Source organism: Orycteropus afer, unplaced genomic scaffold, assembly GCF_000298275.1.
Source record: "Orycteropus afer afer isolate SDZICR_OR568_19922 unplaced genomic scaffold, OryAfe1.0 scaffold00058, whole genome shotgun sequence".
Lineage (NCBI taxonomy): Eukaryota > Metazoa > Chordata > Mammalia > Tubulidentata > Orycteropodidae > Orycteropus > Orycteropus afer.
Window position 1 is genome coordinate 6,326,276 of NW_006921645.1, and position 15,848 is coordinate 6,342,123.

Genomic DNA, 15,848 nt, shown 5'->3' on the forward strand with positions numbered 1-15,848 from the left:
CGGAAGGAAGGTTGGGCAATCCTACTTCTGTAGTGATACTGCCTCGGAAACCCAAGGAGGGGTCGCTATGAGTCGGGGCCAACTCAACGGCAAATAACAACAACAACAACAACAGGTATTAGTGAGCAGAAATGGCCTGGTTTTGGCCATTTTCAATTAGACAAACATATGATCTACTATGCAGGGCACGGCAATTTTAAGAGGAGTAAAGTGGCATTCGTCATCGCTACACATGTTTTAAGATCTATCCTGAAGTACAATGCTTTCAATGATAGGATAATATCCATATGCCTACAAGGACGACCAGTTAATATGACAATTATTCAATTATGCACCAACCACAAAGCCAAAGATGAGGAACTTGAAAATTTTTATTAACTTCTGTAGTTTGAAATTGACCAAACATGTAATCAAGATGTGTTAATTAGCACTTGTGACTGGAATGCAAAAGTTGGAGACAAAGGATAATCACTGGTATTTGGAAAATTTGGCTTAATGACAGAAATAATGCTGGAGATCGCATGGTAGAATTTTGCAAGACCAATGACTTATTAATGTAAATAGCTTTTTTCAACAACACAAATGAAAGCTATACACATGGACTTTGCCAGATGGAATACACAGGAATCAAATTGACTATGTCTGTGGCAAGAGGCAATGGAATAACGCTCAAGATCTTCAGCCAAAACAAGGCCTGGAGCGGGTTGTGGAACAGACCATCAACTGCTCACATGCAAGCTTAAGTTGAAGTTGAAGACAATTAAAACAAGCCCATGAGAGCCAAAATATGACCTTGAATATACCCCTCCTGAATTTAGAGACCATCTAAAGAATAGATTTGGTGCAGTGAACACCAATGACCAAAAACCAGAAGAATTGTGAGATGACATCAAGAACATCATCCATGAAGAAAACAAGTGGTCACTAAAAAGATGAGAAAGGAAGAGCAAAATGGATTTCAGAAGAGACTGTGAAACTTGCCCTAGAGTGGAGGGTAGCTAAATCAAATGGAAGAAATGACAAGATAAAAAATCTGAACAGAAGATTTCAAAGAACAGCTTGAACAGCAAAGTGAATTATTATAACAAAATATGCAAAGACCTGGAGTTAGAAAACCTCAAAGGAAAGAACATGCTCGGGATTTCTCAAGCTGAAAGAACTGAGGAAAAATGTAAGCCCAGTTGCAATATTGAAAGATTCTATGGGCAAAATATTGAGTGATGCAGGAAGCATCAAAAGAAGATGGAAGGAATAACCAGAGTCAGTTAATCAAAATGAACTGGTCGATCTTCATCCATTTCAGGAGGTGGCATACCAATGTTATTGAAGGAAGAAGTTGAAACTACACTGAAGGAATTGGTGAAGAACAAGATTCCAGGAATTGATGGAATACCCACTGAGATGTTTCAAAAAATGGATGCCCCACTGGAGGCATTCACTCAGTTATCCCAAGAGTTTGGAAGACAGCTACCTGGCCAACTGACTGGAAGAGATCCATATTTGTACCCATTCCAAAGAAAAGTGATCCCACAGAATGTGGAAATTATTGAACAATATCACTAATATAAAATACAAGTAAAATATTACTGAAGATAATTAAAAAATGGTTGCAGCAGTATATTCACATAGAACTTCCAGAAATGCAAACTGGATTCAGAAGAGAATGTGGAGTGAGAGATGTCATTGCAGCTGTGAGATGGATCTTGGCTTAAAGCAAAGAATACCAGAAATATATTCTCTTGTGTTTTATTGAGTATGCCAAAGCATTTGATTGTGTGGATCAAAACAAATTGTGGATAACATTGAGAAGAATGGGAATTCCAGAACATTTAATTGTACTCATGAGGAGCCTGTACATAGACCAGGAGGCTGTTGTTCAAACAGAACAAGGGACACTGCATGCTTTAAAATCAAGAGAGGAGTGCTTTAGAGTTGTCTCCTTTCACCATAACTATTCAATTTATATTCTGAGCAGATAATCCTAAAAGCTGGACTATATGAAGAAGAACATGGCATCAGGATTGGAAGAAGAATCATTAACAACCTGTGATATGTTGATGACACAACTTTGCTTGCTGAAAGTGAGGATGACTTGAAGCACTTACTGATGAAGACTGAAGAATATAATCTGCAGTATAGATTATATCTCAATATAAAGAAAACAAAAATCCTCACAACTGGACCTATAAGCAGCACCAAGATAAATGGAGAAAAGATTGAAGTTGTCTAAGACTTCACATTGCTTAATTCTAAAATTGATGTCAATGGAAGCAGCAGTCAGGACATCAGACGATGTATAGCACAAGGCAAATTGGCTCCAAAGGACCTCTCTCAAGTGCTGAAGAGCAAATATGTCTCCTTGAGGACTGAGGTGTGCCTGACACAAGCCATGGCATTTTCAATCACCTCTTATGCATGTGAGAGCTGGAAAATGAATAAGGAAGACTGAAAAAGAGTTGGTGTTTTTGAGTTGTGGTGCTGGCAAAGAATGCTGAAAGTACCATGGACAACTAAAAGAACTAATAAATCTGTCCTGGAGGAAGTGCAACAGGAATGCTCCTTGGAAGTGAGAATGGCCAGTCTTTGTCTCACCTATTTTGGTCATGTTGTCAGAAGGGACTCTTCCCTAGAGAAGGACTTGATGCTTGGTAAGGTGGAGGGTCTAAGAAAGAGAGGAAGGCCCTCAACAAGATTGATTGACACAGTGGCTGTGACGATGGGCTCAAGTATAGAAAGGATTGTGGAGCTGGAGTGAGACTGGGTGGTGTTTTGCTGTGCTGTGCATATGATTGCTAAGGGTCACAGATGACTTGATGACTTGATGGCACCTAACAACAACAACAACAACAACAAATGAGCATATATATATATATATATATATATATATATATATATATATATAGATAAGAAGAGTAGGTGAAGGAGAATGGAATTATACCCATGAATATATATAGGTTTGACAGGGGATATTTTTACATGTATATTTACAAATGCTGTAAACATATCCATGAATATAAAAAAGTATGATACAGGAAGCAATGTTTTGAAGTCTTCTTAGCCATACCAAACACATTGAACAAATGAGTTGCTGGACCTGGGTACCCAGGACCAAAGTCTCAGGGGATATCAAGGTCAATTGGCACAATGAAGTTTACAAAGAAACCTACTTTGGTAAAACCTACTTTGGTAAATAGCAACTAAGATTTTAACAGCTTATGGGTAGCCTTCTAAGCTACTATCCAGAACAAAGAAGAGTGAAGAAAATCAAAGACATATGGAAACAATTAGCCCAAATGACTAACGGACAATGTGAACCTCAGCCTCCATAACCCTGAGAACAGAAGAACTAGATGGTGCCCGGCTATGAATACCATCTAGTCATATCCTTATTCAGAGAAGTTCCTGGTTATAAGTCCATCTCAGACCAACATTGAAACTGATGTCACTGGAGGCATTCATTGTTTTTAATAAGAGATTTCAGAACTCCCCAAGTAATGCATGCTCATGTTCCCATTTTGACCCTATGCCTCTGAGAGGTAGCTTCTCATGCCCTTGGAACACCAGTTCAGTTTTTTTTTTTTTTTTTTTTTCCTGGAAAGGAGGTATCTCTACACCTGAGTGCTTGCCATCAATAAGCCCTTCTAGGAACCTTCCCCATCTAGTCTTTTGTAATAGGCTGGCTGCATATTCAACATCCACATCATATTTTGATTGGTAGCTCAGAGCTTCCTGTGTTGCAACTGGTAATCAGTGTCCTTGGGACACTGATATGGGTTGATGATTCAGGATTGTGATAATCTGAATGGGGCAGAGCTAATCCATCAAATATAGCTGCTTATCTCCCAAATTTTCAGGAGCAGAAGTGGCACTGAATATCCAATGTTGCAAATTTTGATATCATTTTCAGAAGCAAAGAAGGTAATATTCTGGTCCAAGAGTTCACATATCAGCTTACAGATGAAATATGAGAATTACATCACCTGAGTGGGGAAACAGGGTAACTGAAGTGTACAAACTCATTTAGAAATCTATGGACCCTGTGTGGCAATATGTATTGATTAGTTTTTGTGGGACTTAAATCCTTAATCTTTTTTTGCTAACATAACAGCATGGCAAGCTTTTGGGTATATAATTTACTACCTATACATAACACAGTACAGGGTAATAGGATTACTTGTCTCAGTCTTACAGTCATTCATTGAGCATGTTTTCTGGGTCAGGTAGCATGCAGGATGTAACAGGGAATAGACACATGACTCGGAGATTGTAAATGCCCTTGAGAAGCTCAGAGTAAACTCAGGAAAAACAGGTCAACATAAGGCAATTGATGTGGTCACACTATAATCAACTGCAATAACTGTGTTCAGAAGGATGTTATCGGCAGAAGAAACTGAGTTGCTTCACATCTCAGTACTGAAAATTTTAAGATGGAGGAGAAAATAAGGTGAGAAATCAAGACTGGAAAGCACTGCATGGGAAGGAGTAGTCCAATTTGGCTGGACTCATTATAAAGAGATGAAGCAACTAGACATATGTTGTTGCTATTAGGTGCTATGCAGGTGTTTCTAACTCTTAGTAACCCTAGATACACAGAATGAAATAGTGTCCTGCCCTGTGTATCCTCACAATCATTGCTATGCTTGAGCCCATTTTTGCAACAATTACAAAATCTATCTCATTGAGGGTCTTCTTTTTCATTGACTTTCTACTTTACCAAGATTGATATCCTTCTCCAGAAACTGCTCTCTCCTGATAACATGACCAAGTTATGAGAGATCAGGTCTGACCCTCCTAGTTTCTAAGGAGCATTCTGGCTGTACTTCATCCAAGATAGATTTGTCTGCTCTTCCCAAAGCCAATGTTGTATTCAATATTCTTCCCCAACACCACACACAATTCAAATGCATCAATTCTTCTTTGGTCTTCCTTATCTGTTGTCCAGTTTTCACATGAACATGTGTTGATTAAAAATAATGGCTAATCTTTGAAGTGCCATCTTTGCTCTTTAATACTTTATTTTTTTTTCCCAGCAAATTTGCCTAAATTAATATGTCATTTGATTTGTTGAGTGTTGCTTCTATGGATGTTTATTATGGATCCAAGTAAAATGAAATCCTTCACAAGTTCAATCTTTTCTTCTTTTATCATGATGCTGCCTATTAGTCCAGTTGTGAGAATGTTTATTTCCTCATAGTGAGCCCATACTGAAGGCTGTAGTTTTTGATGTTCATCAGTAAATGGTTCAAGTCTTCTTCATTTTCAGCAAGCAAGGTTGTTTCATTTGCATATTGCAGATTGTTAATAAGACTTCCTCCAAATCTGAGGCTACATTCTTCTTTATATAGTCCACTTTCTCAGACTATTTGCTCAGCGTACGATTTGAATGAGTACGGTGAAAGGCACAAACCTTTGTGACACAAACCTTCCCTGATTTTAAACCATTCAGTATCCCCTTGTTCTGTTTTAATGATTGCCTCTTGGTCTACATAAGGTTCTTCATGAGCACAATTAAACAGCCATATGGGGTGTGATACTCACAACCACCACCACATATCACACTCTCTGTATATATGCCACTCTATAATGCAGGCTGCCTCCTTTTGGTGTTCTACTTACCCAGAGAGAGTCATTATCTGGTAGGAGAGCATACAACTATTTCTGTCTCGAGGCTGAGTCACAAGCTATAGTTGGTAGACAGAATTTTTGATGACTCCATGCTCTTTAGTCCTGGTGTTGCTCCTCTGAGTATGGTACACTACTTTTAATTTATGGACATGGTTAGGTTACATTTCATTATGTGCAAATCGGCACTGTGCAAACATGGAGGGATTTGTTTCCTAATATCAGACTATCCATTTGTCTGATTTTTTTTTCTTTAGAAAATATGACCCTAGAAATAATAACAATTACAATTTACTGATGTTCTCATCACTGTGATAAGTCTAGTTAGAGAATATTCCTCTGTGGAGAAGGAGGTTTTGAGAAGACAAAATTAGATAAAGCCGGGCTGTGTGACTGGAAGGCCAATGGCTTAATCATTTCACCTCTATCCTGTGCTGAATCAGAGCTTGCCTCCCTTAGCCATCTTCGGGGCCCCCTCTCACCCCTGCCAACCCTGAGTTCACTATCCCAGAGGTGCCCTGCCCTTCAGGCCTGAAACACAGGTTTTAGGCACAGATAGGCTCACTTTGGGATGTCAGTAAACTTGCATGAATTTCTTCCAAACACTCTCTTCTGTCTCTTTCTTCCCTTACTTTCCCACCCCACAGCAATTTTGAGCTGCAAGACCTCAGGTTTTATCAGAGCTGGGAAGCTAGAACAGGATTGTTCTAGTTGGCTGGGTGCTCCCTGATCGTCTGCCCAGAGGCAGTGGCTTTGGAGGTCACCTTGCATGGCAGCTGGACCTGGTGCCCCCACTAGAAGGAGAGAGTAGGTGGCACAGGCAGCATGGCCCAGCTTCCCAGAGACCACTTGGAGAACTTCCTTTGCCACCGTGTCTAACACCTCATTAATGTACAAAATAGTCAGATAGATTTTTTACTACTGTCATAAATGTGAAATATCAGATAATGAGATAGCCAGTAAATGAAGAGTAAGTATAGGTCAAAAGGGAGATTATCCATGTGGACCAAATCTAATCACATGAGTCCTTTAAAAACAGAGAGCTCTGTCAGGCTTTGGGTAGAAGAGGACACCAGAAAGATTACAAAGGTAAAATGGATTTAATATGCCTTACTGGTTTGAAGATAGAGTAACCATATAAGAAAGAACGCTGTGGCCTTAAGGAGCTAAGAGAGATCCCAGCTAACAGTCAGTTAGAAAATGGGGAGCTGAGACCTATAACTAATGGATCTGAACTTTTCCAATAATCTGAAGTAATCTTTGAGGGGATTCTTCTCCATAGCCTCCAGACAACAACCCAGCTCTGCCGGGTTAGATAATATCCTCACTCAGAGAACTCAGTTGAGTCCACCTGGACTCCTGAGCTACAGAGGTATGATATAAGAAACGGGTGTTGTTTTCAGCCAGGAAGGATTTTTAAAATAGTGTTAGAAAGCTAATATACTACATTTGGACATAGTTGCTTTGTGACTAGATTTCCTGTTATTTACTTTTATTGCCATATAAATTGCAAAATGGCAATGACATCTAAAAACAGTGATACTGGCTTCTGTATAGACAAATTAATTCTTGTCACTTTGGGCTTCTTTTTGAGGGTGGGGGTTGCATGCATAGATCCTCACACACTCTTTTGTTCAGATTCTTTATGCAGCATTAACATACATAAGGGAGGTAGGCACAGGAATTCCAGGATAAGATCATGACTCAAATGCCATCACCTTGGCTTCAATTCTGTATTCTAAATTTGCCCTTTGTTCAGTGATTTGAAATTTCTCAGTGAAATGCACTGTTTATATTTTTGGTTTTCATTGATTGGTAATCCCACATGACTCTGGTACATTTGTGCCTCCTCTTCTAGAAGAGTTGGTGATCTGCATAGGTTGTTTTTATTCAACTTATTTTTATTCTGTAGAATACTTGAAGTTGTTTTGGGAGCCTATGAGGAAATTATTTTAATGCTTCCATAATAAACATTCCAGATGGTCTAACCATTTAGGACAGGAAATGTGGATCACTGGCACAAGAATTTTTGGAAGTCCTGCCATTATCTCAGGATATGACTGTGATGAGAGCCAGACCCCTGAAGGCTCAGACTTCTGTTAATACCTCTTTTGCTTTGTTGGGCAGCCAGAACTAGGGGAAACACTTTTATTTTCCCCTCAGAGTGAAGACACACTGCCAGTTTGAAACTTTTGTCATCTTAGGAGTATAACGTAGTGCAGCTGCCTTTGGACTGAGCTGTTGATATGTCTTCAAAATCCTCTCTTTTCAGTTCTTGCAAAGTGCAACTCCTTCTCCCTTGTGATACTACTTCTGCCAGAAGAATGAACAAGCACCACTTTGAACTTTTGACCTGGTGCTTTCTGTGCATTTGAATCTAACCCATGCAGAGAAAATGGCCTTTGCCTTCACTATCTTTCTCTTACCCAGCAACTGATTGCTATGATATAATGGTCCCCCTGCCAGGCAGTATGGTGTGCACTTGATAAAGCCAGGACAGGACTGTCAGATGGACTTTTAGGCATCCTTATTAAACCCTGGGTATAGTATCCAACTCCTCAACCCCCCGAGGTGTTCTACTGAACAAATCTGGTCCATGGGGCTTTTCCACACCTGAGGCTCAGGGACCTTGTGAAGAAATTCCTTCTGTCCATTTGTGACAGTTGCTTTTTGAAAGTTGTTGTAACTGTGCACTGAAAAGGCCTTGTTTCCCTGTTTCACAGAGTAGAAAGAGGGAATGAACTCTTCTCTGTTGCTTTTTTACTGTAGCTCTGCTTGACAGAGCAACATTCACAAACAATCAGCATTGCCTTTCAGACAGCAATTCAACCAGGGGAGAGGAGGAGAAGAGGAGGGCTCTATGCTCTAAAGCTGAAGTTATACAAGTTGGAAACAACATACAAGGGTCCAGCGAAAGAGCTAGAACCTAGTTTGACTACCACATTCATATATATATATATATAATATACACTATACACTATACAATATTATATACAATAATATATTAAATGTGTGTGTGTGTGTATATATATATATATATATATATATATATATATATATATACACACATTTTATTTTATTTTCCTTTTGCTAAAAAGGAGAGCAGATATTTGTTTCCCAAGTTGAAAGTTCATAAAGCTGAGTTTCAGAGATATTTGTATTGCTTCTAATTCTTAGGGATGTGATTACTGCATTAAACACCTACGAGGGAGAGGAATTTATCTTTTGTTGCCTCAGTTTCTCTCAACAGATCTGCATTCCAGCACCCAAATGATTTAAAATTGACTGCTTTGAATTCACACCCACTCCCACATTTCCCCATTTACCAAGAAGTATCCAGAGTCGTTAAAATACCAAACTCATTGCCATTCACTACATTCCTACTCATAGCGACCTGGGGCTATAAATATTTACGGAAGTAAATTGCTCCATCTTCCTTCCACAGAGCAGCTTGTGGGTTTGAACTGCTGACTTTCTGGTTAGCAGCCAAAAGCATTATGCACTACGCCACTAGAGCTCAAGGGTCATTAAGTATATGAAAAGAGCAGTATAAAAAGAGCATCAATTTAAGTGCTTAGACATCTGTTGGAATCAGTGAAGGTAATTTAATAGACCTTAGCCTGCCCAACATTTGGATTTAAAGGTAAATTCATTTTGAGTTTAAGCTATTTCCTGGCAGACTGCTTTAAACTGTTTATATGTTTTTGTTTCTGGATATTTTCTTAAGCTTTTGACGCTGTAATCAAATTGTAGCTCTTCATTCTTTCTTTAAAATCCTCAAAATTTTCTGCTACTTTAATGAATAAATGTGTACAAAAGATACAGGGCTTAAGACCCAGCAGGTTTAATATCAAGTCAAGAGATTTGCTAGTAACACGTGACTTGACCACAGAAAAGAAAGATATTGAAAGGAGCCTACATCTCAGGAAGACATTTTCAAAGAGGGGATTTAATCAGATCTCATGTCCTAATATTGTTGTTCTTGTTAGGTGCCATCAAGTCGTTTCTGACTCATAGCTAATATTAGTGATTCCTTAAGAAAGAAGTAAATAAATTGATTAAAGTGGTATTTTGTACCACCGATTTAGTTTCCTTCCTAATGAGAGAAGAAGCAAAGATAGAAACATGGTTTTAATTATGGAAAAATTGTTTGTCACATCTGAGCTTCAGTTTTTACACCTGTAATGTGGGATTCATATTAATGGCTTCAGAGAATACATGTGAAGATTAAATGAGGTAATATGTATGTAGCACCTTGCAAACTCATCATGGATTAAATATTAACATCTATCACTTTACTTCCCACCTATGCCCAATCGACAAATTAACAAATCTTTTCTAAGCACAGACAGAAAGCTAAACAATTGGAGGAAAAGAAAAAAAAAAAGACAACGACTATGTAAACCTCAGGAGCTCTGGTGGCATTTGACTAAGGCATTTGACTAATGTCAAATTGTCTAAGGCATTTGACTGCTAACCAAAGGCTGGTGGTTCAAACCCACCAGACACTCCTCAAAAGAAAGACTGAGCAATCTACTTCTATAGAGATACAGCCTTGGAAACCCAAGGAGGGTGGCTATGAGTTGAAATCGACTCCACAGCAGTGAGTTTGGTTTGTTTCTTGATATGTAAATTTCAACTTTGAATAATTTTCTGTCTGCTCAAAATGACAAGATATGGAAGAACACAGAGAAAAGGAAATGTTTTTCAATTTCTATCCTTAGCTTTCCAAGAATTGTGAAATACTCATTTCCATCTGTCATTTGCAATTGGCTGTATCTTTTTGTGCAAAGAGTAGTTCCCCATGGTGTGACGATAGAGCTGACCTGTGAAGAACTTCTGTTTTCATAGTGAGTCCTGGCATTTATCATGGTCCCAGGAGCCATCCATGGTGAGTTCAGCTGATCACAGACTCCTGGTGTGAAGCCTGTGATACACTTTGCTAGATCGTTCATTATAGTACTCATTTTAGCATATGATGCTTTCATTTCTTTTTTATTAATTACAGAACATAAAAAAAATATGATTCTGAGACATTTCCCAGGGAAAATGTTAGTCACTATAATATTTACTCTTTCAGTATCTCTGCTAATAAAGCTGCCTGAGACTCTCTTTCAAAACTTCTTCCCAAAGAAGAAAGTTCAACCAAAAACAAAGACTTTCAGTGCCTAGGTTTTGGGTAGGTTTCCACAATTTGATTGGTTTCCTCCAGTGGCAACATATTAATTGTACAGAATCCAGGATAACCACATGTATTATAACAGTTAAACAATAAAATTCCACTAAATCAGCAATCTCAAGAGCCCTAATGGTGCAGTGGTTAAGTGCTTGGTTGCTATGGTAGTTAAATTTGTATCTCAACTTGGCTGGGCCTGGTTGAATGGTTGGGCAGTTGATAGGTAGTTATTCCCCATGATGAGACTCGCAATCAACTCCATGGTGGGATCTACCACAAGTAGCTGAGCTGAGTAGCTGCCTTTGAGATGTGGTCTGCTTCCTGTATATAAGGAAAAGTCTTGGGGATAGTTTCTAGTTTATGGTGTGCGTGGACCCTGTGTGTAGCTGTGTCATTGTTCAGCAGCCTGCCATGCTCTGCCAACCTTGGGACTTACAATGGACTTGAATTAATGGCCTGCTGTGTGGTTTGGTGACATTGGGACCGTGCCATTTTATTTGTTGACCTTGGGCTTGTTAGCCTCAGCAGTCAGTATTTGCCTGAGTGAAGAAGAGATGCCTCTAGCTTCTGTGGGCCAGGAGCAGGAGGCAGAGATGAAGCTCAAGGTCAAGGGGCTTTCACACAGCCCCTAGAGCCTGGCCCTTTGAACTCAGCCTTAAAGCCTCCAAACTGTAAGAGACTAAACACCTGTTTGTTAAGGGCATCCCATTTGTGGTATATCAGAGTGGTGCTAGGTAACCAGAATTTACTAAGCAAAAGGTCAACTATTCGAACCCACCAGTTGCTCCTCTGGAGAACTGGCTATCTGCTCTCATAAAGATTACAGCCTAAGAAGCTCTATTGGGAAGTTTTACTCTGTCCTATGGGGTTGCTGTGAGCCGGAATGGACTTGGCTGATGAGTTAAGTCAGTGTCTTGGTTCTCCAGTGTTACCATAACAGAAATATCACAAGTGGATGGCTTCCCAACCAGGAATTTATTCTCTTACAGTTTAGGAGACTAGAAGTCCAAATTCAGAGTGCCAGCTCTAGGGGCTGGGGAAAGACTCCTTGGCCTTAGGCTTTATCTCTGTCTTTTATTCTAGGCCAATTGGAGCTAGAAGTGTCTCCTAATTCAGGTAGCTGCTGGCTCCTAAGACTGACATCAAGGTCGGCTGGTAAAATGGCAAAATCCCAAGATCAGCAGACAACGTGGCAGGCCACTGGCTTTAGTCCAGGAACTTGACTTGAAGACTTGGCCAAATGCAGGATCCAGATGTACTAAAAAACTAGAGATTTTTCTCAAAGCTTCTCCATATATACTGGAAGTAGACCATACCACCAAAGGCAGATTCCACCATAGAAGTGATTACAATCTCATCATGGGGAATAACTACATCCAGTTGCCAAGCCACTGAAAACCACAGCCCAGCCAAGTTGACATACAACCAAAACTACCACAATCAGTAATAGGTGAAGGTTGCTTTTCTGTTTTCTTGCTGTTTCTCATTTTTATTTTATTTTTTGTAAGACTACTTCTCTAAACATGAAATTATTCATTAGTGCAGTGTCCATAGAATGTAACTCCTAAATAAGGATGATTAAATAATGAAGAAACTACTTCAAAGCAATGGTCAATTATAATGTCCATTTCTTACTTCTAAAGCAAGAATGTTTATAACAAACATGCACACACTCACTCCTCTCCACTACCATAACTGACATTTATGCATATTTAGATATGATTTTTGGACAAGAAAGAAGGTGTCAGCCAAGTCTTTTTTCATTGAGGGAAAAACTCCATTTCTAAACAATGAGAATAGAAAAATTAAAATGGTACAGAAATAATAGCTATCATGTTGAGTTTTTACTGTGCATCAGTCACTATTCTAAGTGATTTACATTTGTTAACTTGTAATATTCTCACAACTCTATCAATGTTTCATTTTAAAGGAGACACTGAGGCACAGAGAAGTTACATAACTTGCTCAAGTATATACAGCTGCTAGACTGCAGAACTGGGTTAGATAATTATCCCTGAGCAAGATAAATGAAGTTTAGAGATAATTTTTTTCAGTCATTGGATACATGGAAAATGAGTAGGACTGCTGGCTATCATATCAATTTATGGGCAAGGATGTGGGCAAAAACATATACTAGCTAATACAGACCTTCAATGATCGAGGATCAATTCAACATAAAACATAAAAGGTCAAGATCACAAAAAGAAGTTTAGATGCAGTCAAAACCACTCTGTTTCAGGCACACAATCTAGTAGTTTCTCATGTCTGTGACAGGTATTGTACTTGGCATCCTATTTTCCATTGTGAGCTCCTTAAGAGAAGGAGTAATGAATTTCCTTCATGGGTTCTCCATCACTAAATTATTAATTCTTTTAGGCCAAAGGCTATGCCTTAATAATCTCTTATCCTCCACTTCCTCTGAATCTAGGCTTAAAAATTGCACATAGTAGATGTTCAGTAATGTATTCTGTTCAGTGAAATATTACTGTTTTGTGGATATAGAAAGTATCTGGAAATAGTATTCTGGTAAATCAAGCAACATAGTAGGTAAGCTTGAAGCAGTGACTATCCTTCAACAAGTTCCTCTACTGTATTCTATTCTCACAGTTCTGATTACAGTGGGCTTTGTGGCTGTAAAAATGGGCATAGTATATAAATATTTAAAGAAAACACAGAGAAAAACATGTTGTAAGGTAATTAATGGAGATAATCATATAATTATCTAATAATGGAGCACTATATCAAAAGTACTTCATTAAAAAAGGAACAATTACCTATAATTAAAATTTAAATTTGATTGAGGAATGTAGAATTCATTATCACTTTGAGGAGTTCCAGGATTATTCCCGTTTTGTATTAATTATATTTCCTTGAGGGTAATGCTTCCCTTTACTTGTAATTTTTTTTTTATTATTATTTTAAAAAATCTATTTTGAAATGATAGTCAACCAAGGACAGAACTAATCACAGACAAGAAGTTGCAATTCGAGGCAATGCAGTATTTTTCCATTGATATAAACAGTAGAGTTGGGGGTAGGTGTTGGCTATCTTCACTCAGTACAGCTATATTTGTCATTATCTCCATCTAATAAGATATTAAATAAGATAAGATATGAAATAAGATTCACTTATTTCACAATATCCTCCAAGTTCATCCACACTGTGAGGTGTTTCACTGATTCTTCATTATTTTTTAGTATTGCATAATATTCCATTGTACTGATAACTAAAGGACAAATATTGTATGTGTCCACTATTATAAAAAGTCAAGGAAAGCTCTCTGCTCCTCCCTGTTCAACAGACAGCTGTACCCTCTTGTGCAGTCCCAGCTGCTTCTGTGAGACATGATGGTGAAGGTTGGAGTAAATGGATTTGGCCGTATTGGGCGCCTGGTCACCAGGGCTGCTTTTAACTCTGGCAAAGTAGATGTTGTTGCCATCAATGACCCTTTCATTGACCTCAACTACAGGTCTACATGTTCCGGTATGATTCCACCCATGGCAAGTTCCGTGGTACCATCAAGGCTGAGAATGGGAAGCTTGTCATCAATGGGAAGCACATCACGATCTTCCAGGAGCGAGATTCCACCAACATCAAGTGGGGTGATGTTGGTGCTGAATATGTTGTAGAGTCTATCGGCATTTTCACAACTATGGAAAAGGCTGGAGCTCACTTGAAGGGTGGTGCCAAAAGGGTAATCATCTCTGTCCCTTCTGCTGATGCCCCCGTGTTTGTGATGGGTGTGAACCACGAGAAGTATGACAACTCCCTCAAGATTGTCAGCAATGCCTCCTGCACCACAAACTGCTTGACCCACCTGGCCAAGGTCATCCATGACAACTTTGGCATTGTGGAAGGACTCATGACCAAGGTCCATGCCATCACTGCCACCCAGAAGACTGTGGATGGCTCCTCTGGGAAACTGTGGCGTGATGGCCGTGGAGCTGCCCAGAACATCATCCCTGCATCTACTGTCACTGCCAAGGCTGTGAGCAAGGTCATCCCTGAGCTGAATGGGAAGCTCACTGGCATGGCCTTCCGTGTCCCCACCCCCAATGTGTCCATTGTGGACCTGACCTGCCGTTTGGAGAAAGCCACCAAATATGATGACATCAAGAAGGTGGTGAAACAGGCATTGGAGGGTCCCGTAAAGGGCATCCCTGGCTACACTGAAGACCAGGTTGTCTCCTGTGACTTTAACAGTGACACCCACTCTTCCATCTTTGATGCTGGGGTTGGCATAGCCCTGAACGACTGCTTTGTTAAGCTCATTTCCTGGTATGATAATGAATTTGGCTACAGCAACAGGGTGGTGGACCTTAGGGTCCACATGGCCTCCAAGGAATAAGAGTCTCCTGGACCACCAGCCCCAGCACTAGCACTAGAGGAAGAGAGAAACGCTTGGCTGCTGGGGAGTCCTTGCCCCAACTCCATCCCCAACACATTGAGAATCTCTCATCCTCTATAGTTTCCATCCAGACCCCCTGAAGAAGGGGTGGGGCTTAGAGAGCCCAACCTTGTCATGTACCATCAATAGAGAACACTGTACCTAAAAAAAAAAAAAAAAAGTCAAGGAAAGATTTGCACAAAGAGGGAAACTTTTTTTGTTGGTTACCAGGGATGGGAGAGTGAGGCAGTGAATAATGCTTCCTAGGCAGGAGACAAGTAATGATTTGGGTGACAGAAAAGGCAATATACTGAAAGTGTGTGACCAGCATAATATTACTAAGGAAAAGGAGGACACAGAGAGGTGCAAAAGAAGTACAAAAAGAAAGACTGAGGGTGGGAATAAAAAATGGAAGACAGGGAAAAGGTAACCACGGGATGAAGTGGGGAGAGAATGGTTACATTGTGGGGATTTCAATTAATGTCACAAAAGAACATGTGTATGAAATATTGAATGGAAAAAATTTGCTCTGTAAACTTTTCACCACCACCACTACCACCACCTCCACCCCCTAAAAAAAAAAGAACTTTAAAATAAAATGAAGAATTGTGGGGGGAAGAAAATACAAATACCACCCACTTGAGAGAGCAGAGATAATGCAGT

At 39.5% G+C, this 15,848-nt stretch overlaps 1 protein-coding gene across 1 annotated transcript; it reads left to right on the forward strand.

The window, feature by feature from the left end:
* Positions 1 to 14,145: 14,145 nt before the first annotated feature.
* Positions 14,146 to 15,146, forward strand: LOC103195656 (glyceraldehyde-3-phosphate dehydrogenase-like). The gene is given in 2 exon segments (XM_007939261.1): positions 14,146 to 14,263; positions 14,266 to 15,146. Coding segments are annotated over 2 exon segments (999 nt in total).
* The last annotated feature ends 702 nt before the right edge of the window (positions 15,147 to 15,848 follow it).